The following is a 15,645-nucleotide window of genomic DNA, read 5'->3' on the forward strand; positions in this document are numbered from 1 at the left end:
GGCTTTCTGCGGAGTCACCTCCAGGAGGGGAGCTGTACTGCCACTGCCCCAACCCAGGATGATGCAGCTCAAGTCTGACTTTTACTCTTTTAATTAAGGTTCATTGGGTGATATACTAGGGCCTGCAAGAGGACACTAAAGCTTAACCTTTGTCCCCTAGAAGGTTGTAGCTCAGCTGGAAGGAAAATATATATATATATATATATATATATATATATATATATATATAATCAATTAATTAAAAAAATAAATTATCAAAATGGATTCATACAAGGGAGAAGTGCAGGGTGCAGGCCAGGCAAGGAAGGAGCAATTTGTACCAATGAAAAAGAAAGGCTCATTGAGGCTGAAGTGACATAGCCTTAGCCAAACCTTGAAGGACAGGAAGAATTTGGGCAAGCAGACTGTAAATCAGACTTCCCAGATGGGGAATAGTGTTTTTAATCTGGTCTTGTGGAGCATTTCTCGGCCCATATGAAGGTTAAAAAAGCATCAAGCAATGTCTCCATAGCACTGGCATTTTCAAAGGGTAATGCACTCTCAACATGGAAATCCTCAGGAGCCCAGGACTTTAGTCTACTCAGTGCCTTTAGTCCTCCGTCCAGGCCACTCCCCCTACTCTCGACAGTCAAGGAGTCTGAAAAGAAGAGCGTCCGTGGCCATGAGGTTCAGGATGCCAGGGCCAGTGAAGTCACACAAGAGCTAGGAAAAGGCCGAATGCTATGGACTTGTTAATGTGTGTAAGTAAGGGCTGGTCGAAGAGAGGTAGGTCACGACCTGTGGAAGGTCATGGGAACCACTTTGCAGGACAATGGCTTCTTATAAGAAGAGGCAACTGTGTTGGTTTGAATAAGAATAGCCCCCATAAGCTCATATGTGACTTCAGCCACAAGCAGGTGGTGCTATTTGAAAGGATTAGAAGGATTAAGAGGAGAGCTAGAGAGATGGCTAAGCGGTTAATAGCCCTGGCTGTTCTACCTGAGAACCCAGGTTCAATCTCCAGGATCCACATGGCAGCTCACCGTCTGTAACTCCTGTGCCAGGGGATCCAACACCCTCACACAGACATACATGCAGTCAAAACACCAATGTACATTAGTTAAAATTAAAAAAAAAAAAAAAAAGGATTAAGAGCTGTGGCCTTATTAGAGGAAGTGGGTTACTTTGAGATTTCAAAAGCCCACAGCAGACTCAAACAAAGTCTCTCTGCTGCTTGCAGACCAAAATGTAGCTCTCAGCTACTTCTTCAGCACCATGCCTGCCTGCCCTCATCTCCCTGCCATGATAACAATGGACTAGACCTCGGAAACTGTAAGCGAGCCCCCAATTAAATGCTTTCTTTCATAAGAGTTGTCTTTGTCATGGTGTCTCTTCACAGCAAAAGAACAGTGACTAAAACAGGGAGCCATATGCAAATTTTGGAGTAATGGAATGAAGCTGCAGTTAGGGAGAAGGGGAGAAGTGAAGGTAGCTACTGTGGTTGTTTGCCACCGTCAGTTCCTTCCCTGGCAAGTGTGTATCGCCAGCAGCCATCCAGGTACTGCTTGAATTGGCTGACAGAGAGCAAGACGCCTCTTGGTTTTATCCATCTCTCCCCTCCCACCCACCAAATCAGAGCAATGAACTCTGCATTCCACTCAGAATTCTGAAGAATGAATGTTAATTGGATCCTGGCCGGGCAAGCCTGGGGAGATGGAGGGTCAGCTTGCTCTGGATGGAGGACTGAGAGCCAGCGGGGATGATGGGCCAGATGTGGCTGTCGCTACAGGGGATGCTTCTAAAACTGGCTGTCTGGAATCGTTCCGTCAGCTGTCCTGGAGCCTTCCCCACTCGGGATTGAGAGAATTGGGGATTTAGGTGTGGGGGAATTTAAAAGAAAAAAAAGCTCTCGATCAACCTTTTTTTTTTTTTTTCTTGAACTACATGTGGAAATAATTAGAGCATGAATGCAGAGTAAATGTGAGGCCTGGCAGCGCAAGACATACTTCAGTGACAGCTTCTTGGCAGGAAAGGGGACTGTGAATCTCCAGTGAATTTCCGTTAGCCATTTTCTCTCTTTCTTCTCCCTCCCTTCTTTCATGCAAGGCAAACACAAGTAGAATTAAAACTTAATTAGTAGCACTCTAGTTGGGGCTAGAAAGTTCCGGCAGGTTCCTCGCCACTGAAACACCTGGTGTTTCCTCTAGAGCGGTGGTTCTCAACTTTCCCAACACTGCGACCCTTTAACATAGTCCCTCAATTTGTCGTGACCCCACCAGCATAAAAATCATTCCATCACTGCTTCATAGCTGTGATTTTTGCCACCGTTAAGAATCGTAACCTAAATATCTGATATGCAAGATGGTCTTTCGTGACCTCCTGTGAAAGGGCTGTTTGACTCCAGAGGGGCAGCTCTAGCATGCTCCAGGAGGGAGTAGGAATTGCTTATGAAGTCCTTAGACTCTGAGAGCCTTCCGGCAACAGCCTTGGAATGCCATCAGACTGGGCAAGCACACAAGCTGGGCATGGTGGGCATGCCTGGAATCCCAGTACCCTGGAGGCTGAGGCAGGGGGATTGCTGATAGTTCAATACAAAACCCTGAGCTACATATACAATATCTGAGGCAAATTGGGGCTACATAGTGAGCACCCGCGTCAAAAAAAAAAAAAAAAAAAAAAAAATCTGTAGAGAATCATTCTTAGTGTGGGCATTCAGTGAGCTTACTTAGGAGACAAACATTTGAGACTCGGGATCACGAGATTTGGTGAATTCTTGAGCTAGTTAATGGAATCCAAACAGCATAAGGGAACTGGGCATCATGTACAACCCTCGTGTGTTATAAATTGGTAACTGAGGCTCTAAGGTATTAAGCTTCTTCCCTAAGTCACACTGCCTAAGAGGCAGGCACATAACCTAGGGTTTCCCTCCTACCTCAGTCTGCCTCTCGGTGAGTGATTCAGAGCTGAAATGCCCTCGCCGCCCCACCCCAGCACTTTACCAAATCACTTCCATGCAACCATATTCATCTCCCATTCTACGGAGCTCTCAACTGGCCGGGCTTCCTCCCAATTTCCTGAATCTTCCTCCTCCACTTTCTTGGCTGCTTTACCGCCAGAGCCCTCATAACTGGGCAGGCTTCTGACCACAGAGACGTGAGAGGGCCTGCCAAACCCTGTACGACAGCTGGTTCTGCATCTGCCTGGAGAGAAGGTGTCCTTCCGGATTGCAGAGACTCCTGGTGGGCCGTCGGGCGCATGCTCCGCAGTCCTTGGAGTCTGTTTTCGGTTTCCCCGTCCCCTCCCCAGCTGTTCTCAGCCCTTCACCCCCTCTTTAACGCCTTCTTCTTCCCCTGTCCCTCACCCCTACACAGATGACATCCAGATGTACATCTCTACCCCTATTTCCAGCTGCGGGCTGTCACACCGTCTGCTTAGACTTGGGTCCATCCATTTCTGACTCACCGCCCCCTTGTGTCACCCTGCCCTCTTGCCAAAGCTGCGTCTCTAACAGCGGGCATTTCTCTATCTGCTGACCCCCCAAGACCAAAGGCCTTCCAGCTCCCAGGTTCACTCCTTCCCTGCCCTGTACCCATTGTATTGCCAGACCCCAATATTCTTTAGAAAGTTTTAGGTGTCCTTTAATTATATCTCTACCCTCCCCCGCTGAGATGGTCTCTGCATGCTCCCAGTCCTCTCCTTGTTTCTCCATGCTGGTCACAGACTGTTAGCTTAATTAGGTGTGTGTGTGTGTGTGTGTGTGTGTGTGTGTGTGTGTGTGTTTTGAAGCAGTGCCATTTTGTTTCCTAGACAAGTATGGAACTCCTAGACTCAGGTGATCTTCCTCACTCAGAGCTTGGGTCCAGGTGCGCTCACCACCATAGCCAGCTGGGTCCCCATGATGTAGCCCAGGCTGGCCTAGAACTCACAGAGATCTGCCTGCCCCTGACTCCCCGAGTGCTGGGATCGCAGCTGTGCCCTGCCACGCTCTGCCGCCATTACCATTCGTTAGTTAATATGGCACTCACCAGATCTAAGTCTAAATACATGTAAGTGATTTACTTTCCTTAGCTGAAGAAGCCTGTAGAACTATGTATATGCCCTACGTTGGCTGTTAAAGTGGGCAAGTCTTAGGCTGAAGAATAGAAAATGAATCTCTAGGCTAATTTGAAATAGGTAAGTATTTTGTGCTTGGCAGTCTCACCCAGGCATTCTAAGCTTTGACTGGTATACAAAAAAACGTTATGTATTCGAGACAAACAACTTGATTTTTTTTATTCATATACAATCAAGAGAATTAACACATCTTTATTCCCTTTAAGTAATAGATGGTATTGTGTGCCTGCCCTGAGAAGACGCAAGGTCCCCTGTTCTTGGCAAATTAAAAACAGCCATTACGGTATAGTTAACAAAACACTGAAGCCTGCAGAAACTTCTCATCTTGTGTAATTGAAACTTGGAATTCCCAAATGGCATTTAATAGGAAAACCGTTCCCTGAGACTGGGTCTGTGGGAAGCCAGAGTCTGTAAGCCACTTGCTTGAGGTAAGCCCTATGTGCACAGGCTCTGACAGACAGACTGACAAAAGGCTCAAAGACGTTGTTAGAAAGATCTTGTCGAAGAAGGAAGCAATGAAGCAGATGGAGAGTTGGGGAGACCTGGATGCTAATGAAGCATCTGCTTCAGTGCTTTCACTTGCCAGGTCCCTCCCAAAATGGACTCCATTTTGCATTCACAGTTGTGTGTTCTTACAGAGGGGGCCCCCTCCCTGACACTCAAGCTTCAGGCCTTTTACAATCTACATGTGGCCCTGGTTTGTTAAACTTTGGGTAAGGCGTTGGCTGGAAACACACACAGGCAAAGGACACTTAAGTGTGGGGTTGGCACGGATGCTCTGTGTAGTGCCAAGCGCGTCAGACCTGCTGCTGTGGAGTGCCTCTCCCCCCTCCTCTCCTTTTTTTTTTTTTTTTTTTTTTTTTTTTGCCCATGGAGCACCAGCACATTCCTTTCTGGAGCAGAAGAACAGCCTTTGCTGGGCTCGTGCGAAGGATGCCCAAGCTAAATTTCAGCAGCTGGGGGAGGTTTCATTTTCTCCTTCGAACTCTCCACCTTTTCTATGGACTTGTACTCCAGACGGCCGTCTGAGAGTCCCCGATGGTCTCATGAAGTGTCCGTGGCTAGTTCTGGCAAAGCAAGAATGTCAACAAAGCTGCTCTACTACAGAGCAGTGGCATGCGGAGCTGCATATCCACCTTGGCACAATCAGGAGAGAGTGAGGACAGGGGTGGGGGTGGGGTGGGAAGGAAAAAGAACTGAGAAGATGGCGCTGACCCAGTTCCAATTAGTGAAGCGATGCTGCATTAAGCCGACTTTTATGGCTTCGCCTATAAACTTCCCATCCTTGCCGGAGCACATGTTTTGCAGAAATTGTTTGACTTCACGGGGTTTTTAAGAAACATTTCAGTTTGTGTTTTGTGCTCTTCAGCCCAGAGACTCGAGCACAGGATCACCTCTACTGGTTTTGCAGATAGCTTCCTTTTTCATTTGCTTGCAAAAAATAATAATAATAATTGTAGCTCTGTGAGACCTCGGACTGAAGATTCTTGGCTTTGATTTACAGAGAGATAGAGCAGCACATGGGAAAGAGGCTGGAGTTGAGGGCTGAAGGCCAGGGCCAGGGCATAGTGTCATCTTAGGGACACTGGTCATGCTAGAATCTCAAATCTGGAAGAGCCTAGAGTCAAGTCCCTTTTAAAGAGCCAAAAAAGATAGGAAAACTAACCTATCAAAATTGCTGAGCAGTGCTTAAGAGCGCCTGCTGCCCTTCCTGAGGACCAAAGTCCATTCTCAGCATCCATGTTTGCTGGTTCATGACCAGCTGTAACTAAAGCTCCAAAGGATCCAGTACCCTCTTCTGGCATCCTTGGGAACCCACAGCACATCCTCACACAGGCACACGCATACACACACACACACACACACACACACACACACACACCCATTAATAGAAATTGAAGCTTAAATTGATTTTTAAAATTGCTGTGCAAGCATATGTCATCAACCCGCAAGAGCTGGGAGAAAGTTTTCAACTGGGAAGAAGTGGAACTGTTAGGCATTCGTTTGCCATGAGGAATTTGTAGTGTGAAAATTAGCCATGAGACCAGTCCTTCAGCCGTGCACATCCAGAAAGTAACATGGAGACAGAGGTGAGAGGACCAAGTTAGAACCTCCTGAGGCTTTTCCACTTGGAGGCTGTGTTAGAGAGTTTTATGAGAGCTTGACGCAAGCTAAAAGTCATCTGAGAGGAAGAAACCTCAGTAAGAAACCTCTTCCATAAGATCAGGCTGTAGGCAAGCCTATAGGGCATTTTCATAATCAGTGATTGATGTGCGAGGGCCCAGCCCATTGTGGGTGGTGCCATCCCTGGTCTGGTGGCCTTGGGTTCTATTAAAAATCTTGGCTGAGCAAGCCATTAGGAGCAAGCCAGTAAGCAGTACTCCTCCGAGGCCTCTGCATCCGCTCCTGCCTCTAGGTTCCTGTTGTGTTTGAGTTTTCCTGCCCTGGAGCAGTAAGTGTAAGTGTAAGTCAAATTAACACTTTCCTCTGCAAGTTGCATTTGGCTGTGGTGTTTCCTCACAGCAATAGTAACCCCAACTAAGACATAGGCAGATACTTGGTTTTGTTTTCATTTTGTTGTTGCCTGGCGTCTTAGTTAGGGTGTTATGGCTGTGAAGAGACACCAGGCTAAGGCAACTCTTAGGAAGGAAAACCTTTAATCGGGGCTGGTTTAGTTTCAGAGCTTCAGTCCATTATCCTCACGGCAAGAATCATAGCATGGTGTAGGCAGACGTGGTGCTGGAAGAGATCAAGAGTTCTACATCCTGATCCGCAGGCAGCAAGGAGACGAGATGTGCTCCACACTGGACATAGCTTGAGCATTTAAGACCTCAAAGCCTCTCCTGCACCTTAACGCGTGTCCTCTAACAAGGCCACGCCTCCTCCGGTGAGACCACACCTCCTAATACTGCCGCTCCCTCTGGCCAAGCCTTCAAACGCAGGAATCTATTCGAACCCCACACTTGAGATTTTTGTTTTGTTTTGTAGTCTTGGGTTTGTTTGTTTGTTTGTTGTTGTTGTTGTTGTTTTAGACTGGCATCTCGTTACATAGTCCACAACCGCCTCAAACTCGGCATCTTTATGCCCTAGCCTCCCGGGTGCCGGGGTCGTAGTGACAGCCGTGTGCCACCATGCTCAGATGTGCCGTTGGTTTTTAAAGCTACATGAACTTATCCTCGACTCACACTTAGTCTGTCACGCTCATGAGTCCGTTCAGATCCATACGTCTGTTCACATTTTTATACGAATGGACAAGCCTGAGAGACCTTGGATGGCAACCGTCCATAGACCTGCGTGGTTTTCTGTCCCTAAAACCACAGTGATTGATGGCAGTGCACCTGGTTCTACTTCATTTGCAAGAGCTTTACCTCATCCCTGCGCCACGCCCTGCAGCCGGCCCCTCTGCCCTCAGCACCCTCCTTTGGCCTTACTGGAAGAAAGAACGTGGAGACTCAGCGGCCGGGTCAACTTGTGTCCCTTTCCTGACTTGCCTCTCACCTGGGCTGCCATGGAGCTTTTCTGAATCTCAAACGCTCCTGCACCTGTTACGCACAACTGGAAATGCAGGCGCCCGACCAGAAACGGCAAGGACAGATGTCCGCAGAGCCGCAGGCAGTTGTAGGTGCCGAGCACATCAGCCCACGGTGGCCTCAGGCCTTTGCGACCCCTTACCTAGGTTACTGCCTTAGACTTTCTGGCTGGAACCAGCCACTCAGCAGAAGCCCACCTATGGCCGTGAGGAATTGTCCAGGAGCCGTGGGAATGACTCTAACACTTTGGCTCCCAAAGATGTTGGAACTTAGAGGGCTGCTTTGAATGGCACAAAGAAATGTCCTTCATTGTTGACCTTGCTTTCTGCCATCAAAACTACCTGTGAGTGAGGAGAAGGGGAAAGGGCATTGAGTCCACAGGTTAGTTCCCGGACTGGCAGATCCTTCTGCCTGTGTCCCTCAAGGGTTCACCCTCTTCTTCCTCATTCCTGCACTTCTCTCTGGGAGGACCTAGTTGGGCAGAGCTGCAGCGGCAGCCAGGAAAGCTCTTCTGCAATGCGGCTCCTCTCAGTGTGAGATAAAGAGAGAGATTGCCACCTATTGACAGACCAGTCACCTGCAAAGGGGATGCTTGTGTAACTAGCTGCCTCCCCCTATTTCCGTGCTCTGTAAAAGGCCCTCTGGGGACTGCCAGGCCCTTTGCATTCACCATTCTGTCAGTTTCGCTCTCAGCGGTACCTTTCCACTGGAAGTGAGGACAGGGAAGAATGGGGACATGTCAGTCCAAGGTGGTGGTGACAGCATTTCAGTGGGAAAACTGAAAATAAACCACCCATGGTAGTGACAGCCACTTCCTGTTGGATAGCACACACTGTATCTCATTTGAGTTTCAAGACAATTCTAACCATCAAAATTTCATATTTGCACTCAAGGAAACAGGCTTCAAGATAACCCCATGCTCATGACCACAGCAAATAAAGAGGGGTTGGATATGACATTTGCATATCAGATCTAAATGCCCAACGCACTTGGCACTTTCTCCTTATACTTTTTATTCTCTCGTCCATATTCCCATTATGTTTTCCCTATCCTTAAGTCATCTGGATTTAAAAATAAAGATAAATATAGAGGGATCATTTCCCTTTGGCTGGAGGAAGCTCCAGCTCTGTCACCTTTTGTTCCAGGGCCTCTAAGGTCAACTCCCTCACCTGTACAACAGGGATAATATGACATTGGAATTAGGGACCTAAAGCACTGAAGTTGCCTCACTTGTAGCAGGTCATTTAGCAGAATGTCAGGCGTCTATGAATGGGCACACTGTGAGCCAAATAGAGATTCCTCTAATTTATTTATTTTTTTTAGTTTTGGGACCTTCAGCAAATTATTTGACCTCTGGAGCCTCAGTTTTCTCATTCGTAAAGTGAAGCTACTAATATATGTGTTCTGGTTGAGTTAGCCACGCAGTAAGGTAAAATCACGTTTATGAAAACATTTTTGCAGGTTTTAATTGCGCTCTTCAAGTATTAGTTGTCAGTGTGTAAGAGAAAGGTATTCTCCTCCAAGCGTGTGTTTTGAGAACTGCCTCCGCAAACGACTTGTGCTGAATTCAGCCTCCACAGGACAGTTTTTATTTGTAATATTTACCAAAAGGGGGTGGGAAGGATGGCCCATTGGGTAAAGGCACTTGTGGCCAAGCCTGGAACCCACCCGATGGACAGAGAGAGCCCCTACTCCCACAAGTTGTCCTCTGACCTTTACAAGCAGGCCCTGACAGGTGCACTCCTCCCACACACAAGGGACAAACAATAACCGCTCACGAGACAAAAATGAGGCTCTAAACGCTGCAGGCCCTTCTGCAGCAGCTCTGTAACGTCGACCGTTGACCGCATCTTTCTCCCGCTCCCCGCCCTCCTCTCGCTCTCCCTCTTCCTGTGTGTGTGTGTTTGTCTGTCTGTCTGTCTGTCTTTCTCCCTCCCTCTCTCTCCCATACACAGCTTGAAGAAGCAGAGGAACTAGTTAACACACGAGGGAACGTTTTGAGTTTTCACTTGAACGTACGTGGACATGTGCCCAAGCTCACTGTTGTGTGCATCTCTGGCTCCTGTGCCGGGCTCAGGGGTTAGAGTTCAGATCAGGGAGGTCGAAGAGGTCACCGGAGTCATCTTTTACAACAGTGGGCATTCACTTTCTCTTCCCTTCCAGCTTTATGCTCGGAGCACAGCTCCCACAAGAGGGAGGGCCCTGTCTGTCTGGAGAATTTGCTCGATTTTATTCCCATCTCTGTTTAGGAAGCAGATCAAAATCCAGTCCTCCAACCTTCAGGGAATTACTTTTTTTTTTTTTTTTTTTTTTTTTCTTCACTTGTCTGCCAGCTTTTTTTGAATTCTCCTTAGCAACATTAAAAAAAATGGTTTAGCAACACCATGTAAGCCAATGAGATGTGAGCATGAAAATGAGTTCTAGACCAATGAAATCTCTGCGTGGCAGGCAAGCGGGTTTATGGGAGAAAAGAATAAACTGGAGTTTGCAAAACAGCCTCCAGGTGGCAGCAGAGCAGCTATTTTGGCCCAATCTTAGCTCCTTCAAGCCTGTACTTTGTGTGTGTGTGTCTGTCTGTGTGCTATTCTTGTTACCCCTTTTAAGGGATGAGTTCTTTAGATGGCACGGTAGGCATCGGCCGGAAAAATGGACTTTGCCTTTACCCCAGTCATTCCTGGGCGTTTTCCTTCTGTATTGTTATGTAGTCCGCTCCAGCCCAGTAGTCTTAGGCCTGGAATCCTTCAGCAATTCAGCCTGCCCCACCTAGTAGGGCAGAGGGGCCGGAGTCATCCTGGTCTCTGTTTATCCACCACTACCACAGGACAGGGTTGAGTGGTGAATGAGGTGGGGCCGGCCCTCCACCACCAGCGAGTGGGAGTGAAAGAAGGTGCCACCAACAAACCCACATTTCCGTGTGGCATACAGACCTGTGGTCCCGTAACATCTGTCTGAGCAGAAATCCTGACCAGCAAGACGCTTGAGGGCCACTGCTGTCGTTGGCGTGGTTTGATCCTCTTATAGCCGGGGCACACGCACAGTGGCCGAATAGTAAACAACAGCATCTCCACGTTTTAGCCACCCTTCTCCTGCCCTTTGAGATGGCACTGCCCTGAGCACCCCTTGCTGTTAAGATGTCTGGATGTGTCTCCGGTGTTTCCATTTCTTCCTAGCTTAATCTTCTCATCCTTAAAGCATCGGTTAAGGTGTGGAATTGTCAGACAGGCCCACTTCTGATTCCCCCCGCACATCGTGCCTGCTCCCCGGGGCGCCCACCGCTGCTGCTGCGTTTCCACGTGTGTTCTAAATGCGTTCTCCTGAGAGTCACAGGCTTCATGAGGGCAAAGCCTGCCTTTAGCATCGTGCTGGCTTTATCATAAATGCTCAATACACTTAATAAAAATGAGGTAGAATGCAAGAAAGTCACTCTTTGTTCTCAGGGCAACAATCTCCGGTGCCCGAACCGGAGCCGGAACAGTGCCCGTGAGTTTGGTGCTGATGGTTGGCAGACCACAATCCAAAGCCTGAAAGGTCATTACTGCCATGTTTCATCCTGTGGCGGGATCATCTCAGTAACTCGGCTTCCTTGATGGTTTGTGTTTCAGGAAGAACCGAGGAGCAAATCCAAGATCTGCGCCAACGTGTTTTGTGGAGCTGGCCGGGAGTGCGCAGTCACGGAGAAGGGCGAGCCCACGTGCCTCTGCATTGAGGTAGGTCCTGGTGTCAGGCTGGAGGGCGGTGACTGTTTGTGGGGGGGCTGCATTCAGAGCCTCAGGACCCACACAGAGGCCTGCTGTGGCAGCAAGAGTCTGTGAGCCCAGCACTGGGGGATAGGGGACAAATCTGTGGAGTTCATTGACCAGCCATTCCTCTAGTCAAATCATGAGCTCCAGACTTAGTGAGAACTAGCTCAGAAAACTATACAGAAAGCAACCAAGGACAACACCCAGTCCGGATCTCTCTGGCCTCTATACACATACACACACGCCATCATAATCATATAATGACTGTATGTCTATGTATGCAAGAAAATGGAACTAGTCTAGATGTCCATCAGCAGAAGAACGAATGATGAAAATGTGGTACACAGACAACAATGAAGTTATATTCGGCTGGAAAGAAAAATGAGATTTGTAGGAAAGCAGATGGACCTAGAAGGTATAATATTAAGTGAGGCGATTCAGACTCGGAAAGGAAAACAAAATGCATGTTCTCTCTCATATAAACATCCTAGACCATAATACAATGTAAAGAGATACAGCGGAGGGAGCAGTCGGAAAGGTAAAATGAGGCAGAGGGGGTAATAAGTGTCCAATGAGGTGATCGGTGAGGAAGGATGGACGGTAGCCAAGAGGACTATGAGCCAAGAAAGAGGATAGACATCGAAAATTTTTGTCTAGTTTCAAATCTGTCGTCGGTTTTTTTGTTTGTTTGTTTGTTGTTTTTGTTTGTTTGTTTTTCTGAGTTTTGGGTTTCTTTGTTTTTCTTGATGGATGTTTGAATTCAACTCTCTGGGTCTGAAGTAGCAAGAACTGTTTAACTTTCCATTTGAATCCAACATGCGTCCGTCCTTTGAGGCAGTGGTTGGGAAAGTTGAACTCTCTTTTTTTAATTCCACTGATGACCGGAAGTAGCCATGACTAGTCACAAGTATGCTTGTCACGTCACGTTGGGTACCTTGAAAAAGTGTCTTTAAAAAAACGTCCTGAGGAGACTCTGTAAGAATAAATAGTTCCTTTTTTTTTCCTTCAGTTTAAAACAGCTTTTACATTTAAAAGCTGTTTTTGTGTCAAATAGTGTAGGTATCTAGACATTTGTACTAACAACTCTCAGTTCTCATTAGTCTGAGGTTACTGGCATTAACAACTTTTCTAAACACCAGGGTTTCCCTTTTATGCAAAATACTATTTCCACAATACTATTTCTGCAATTTGTACTTTGCAGTCTTTGGTGTGCTGTGACAGCCTCCCAGATCAACAACGACTTTTAACTCACTTTTCTTTAAAAAGCCGAATAATATTTAGTGATAGAAATGTGTTCATTCATTTCCTTAGAGGTGGCCATTTAAGTGCTTCTCTGGACGGTTTACCACCACAACACTTGAACCCTTTTGCAAATATCCTTTATTTCTTAGAATTGATGGGCACCACGGGCCTGTTGGATCAAAGATATGCAAAGTTTTAAATTGTTGGACAGAATGTGGGCTTTGAAGTTTTGTTTTTAAATGGCATTTGAAAGGCAAAATGAGCCTTTGAGAAATAGGCAATGCTTTAATAAATTTCCATTCTTTTTTAAAAAACTATTTATTTATCTTTATCTTATGTACATTGGTGTTTTCCCTTCATGTATGTCTGTCTTGAGAGCGTCAGGTCCCCTGGAGCCAGGATTACAGACAGCTGTGAGCTGCCATGTGGGTGCTGGGAATTGAACCTGGGTTCTTTGGAAGAGCAGCCAGCGCTCTTATCCACTGAGCCATCTCTCCAGCCCCTAAATTTTCATTCTTAATGTGAATGTAAATACACAGGCCATGGGCTTTTCTCCCTTCTATCAAGATGCCCATATCCTGGAAGTGGGCTTTTTTCTTTTATAAATAATACCCTTTTAGTCTCTGAACCCTGATTCATTGCATCTGAAGGGAAAAATGTACCAACTTGAAACTTAAAACCTCAGCCTACTAGGATCCCTTCACCCTGGAGGTCTATGCTGGGAGGGTGCTGTCCACTAATTAATGTGGTAGCATTAATTAGACTAAAAATCTGACCTCTAGTCTCAACTTGTCCTCAGGTAATTATGTGATTTTGAGCAAACAAATTCCCAGGAGCTGCTGTAGAGATAAGCTTGTGTGGGTTTTGCTCAGCACCCAAAACATAGTAAAAAATGTTGGCAGAATGAATAAATGAGGTTCACCTGTTTTGCCTTGGGTGTCTTCATGTATAAACTGGAGCTGCTGGATTCACTTCCTGCCTCAGGACTCTAGTTCTTTTCACCCTGTTCTTTTGTTTTTATACATCTAGCGTCCGTAGTCATAAAGCCTAATGAACTTTATTCCATTTTTCTGTCCAGAATGATTTCCTGTAGTCTTTCACCCTCATGGTCAGCCTTTCAGCAACAGTTGTGAAATCAGGTCAAAAGCTGAATGGCACTCAAATACTAGAGAAAAGGAAAAAACCCTTGTAATTAGGCCCTGGAAGAATTGGTGTGCGTGTGCGTGTGCGTGTGCGTGTGTGTGTGTGTGTGTGTGTGTTGTGTACTTCTCCCAATTTTGGGCATGCAAGATCAGAACAAATTCCTTAATGTCTGGTGAGGGCCAGGTCTCTATGTGGAAATGAATGCTTGAACACTGTATTCTCACATGGAAACGATAAAAGGGCAAAAGGGCTAAATGCTGTGTGAAACCCCTTTTCTAAAAGCCTGAATTCTGTTTGTGAGAAAGGAGCGCTGGTAGCCTCCTCCCGTCATGAAAACGTCGCCTCTTTGCGCTATCGCACTGGGGATATGTGCGCTACAAATATTTCAGCCACAGCAGGGTATTGAAAAAATGGCACTGGACCAGGATGGACAGAGCCACGTGCAGGCGTCGGGGTAGTGGGGTGCCTCCTGTTTTGAATGGAGCAGAGTCACTGATGATGACCAGAACTGGGGTTCCCTGGGCCCTGGTGACCAACAGGCTCCATCTCTGTTGTGGGGAGCCACCTGACAAGATGGCTGAGTGAGTGCTCATGTGAGCGCATGTTCTAGCCTCCCCGGCTACACAAACACCCTCCTGCTGATCTGTTTCAGCAATGCAAACCTCACAAGAGGCCTGTGTGTGGCAGTAATGGCAAGACCTACCTCAACCACTGTGAACTTCATAGAGACGCCTGCCTCACTGGATCCAAGGTCCAGGTTGAATATGACGGACACTGCAAAGGTAAGGCTCGCTGTCATCAGTGGATGGGCGGGCCTTGCGATGGGGAGACAGAGGCAGAAACTAGACCGGCGTGACATTGCTGAACACACAACCGCTTCACCAAGTCCACAGCTACCCAGAACTGGGGAGAGCACCTTGATGGTTGGAGGTGCTCCCTCCGAACACTCATAAGCCTGCTGGCTTTGACCTGGCTGACTGGGCCTTTGCCCTGTGTTTCCTGCGTCAGACTTGGGCCTGCCTTCAGCATCATCTGCCATCGGAGAGTAGCTAGGATGACTACATCAAGAATCCACAATGGTGAGAGGTCCTTCTTAAAGGACGTCCTCACCTTTTGGAAAATTTCTCCATTTCCTGCTTTTAAAATTTGGGCATTTCTCAGCCTAGTAATATACTTCCTTGACTTTGTACGGTCATCATCATGATCAGGGTTTGGAAGGATGGACTTTTCAAGCATGATTGTATATTAGTCACCAGACTTTTCCAAGTCTAGGGCTTGCCCAGACATTCCATCCTTGACTTTCCCTGGAAAAACACAAAACTTTATCCCAGACACTCCCCTTTGAAGAATTAGCCTCCATATGAAATTTCAAAATCCCAGGGACTGCTCAATCCAGCAGGAAGAAATATAAATCTAGAAGGGCAATCGTTGTCTGTAAGCAGGAAGGATCCCATCCTTAGGCCCAACAGGAAGAAAAGAAAAGGACAGAAGAATTTAAGGCAGGGGGCCCCAGAGATAACTCAGTGGATAAAAGCACTGGCTCCTCCTGTGGAGGAACTGGGTTCAGTTCCTAGCACCCACATGGCAGATAGCAATTATCTGTAACTCCAGTTCTAGGAGATCCAATCCCCTTTTCTGACCTTCAGGTACCAGGCATACACAGTGGTGCACAGACATAAATGCAGGCAAAACACCTTTTTATTTTACACATAAAATAAAAAGAAACAAACCCTGGGAAAAGAAAGAAAGGAAGGAAGGAAGGAAGGAAGGAAGGAAGGAAGGAAGGAAGGAAGGAAGGAAGGAAGGAAGGAAGGGAGGGAAAGAAAGAAAGAAAGAAAGAAAGAAAGAAAGAAAGAAAGAAAGAAAAGAAAGAAAGAAAGAACTTAAGGTGAAATGCT

At 46.9% G+C, this 15,645-nt stretch overlaps 1 protein-coding gene across 1 annotated transcript in view; it reads left to right on the plus strand.

Annotated features, from left to right (window-relative positions):
- The window catches only part of Fstl1 (follistatin like 1), a 53,008-nt gene that overhangs the window by 23,234 nt on the left and 14,129 nt on the right, over nt 1-15,645 (plus strand). The window contains exons 3-4 of the mRNA XM_055625136.1: nt 11,225-11,329; nt 14,400-14,529. Of these exons, the coding sequence (XP_055481111.1) occupies nt 11,225-11,329; nt 14,400-14,529 (235 nt within the window). The remainder of the gene's footprint in view (nt 1-11,224; nt 11,330-14,399; nt 14,530-15,645) is intronic.

Source organism: Psammomys obesus, unplaced genomic scaffold (genome assembly GCF_907164565.1).
Source record: "Psammomys obesus unplaced genomic scaffold, mPsaObe1.curated_primary_1811, whole genome shotgun sequence".
In the NCBI taxonomy this organism is placed as follows: Eukaryota; Metazoa; Chordata; class Mammalia; order Rodentia; family Muridae; genus Psammomys; species Psammomys obesus.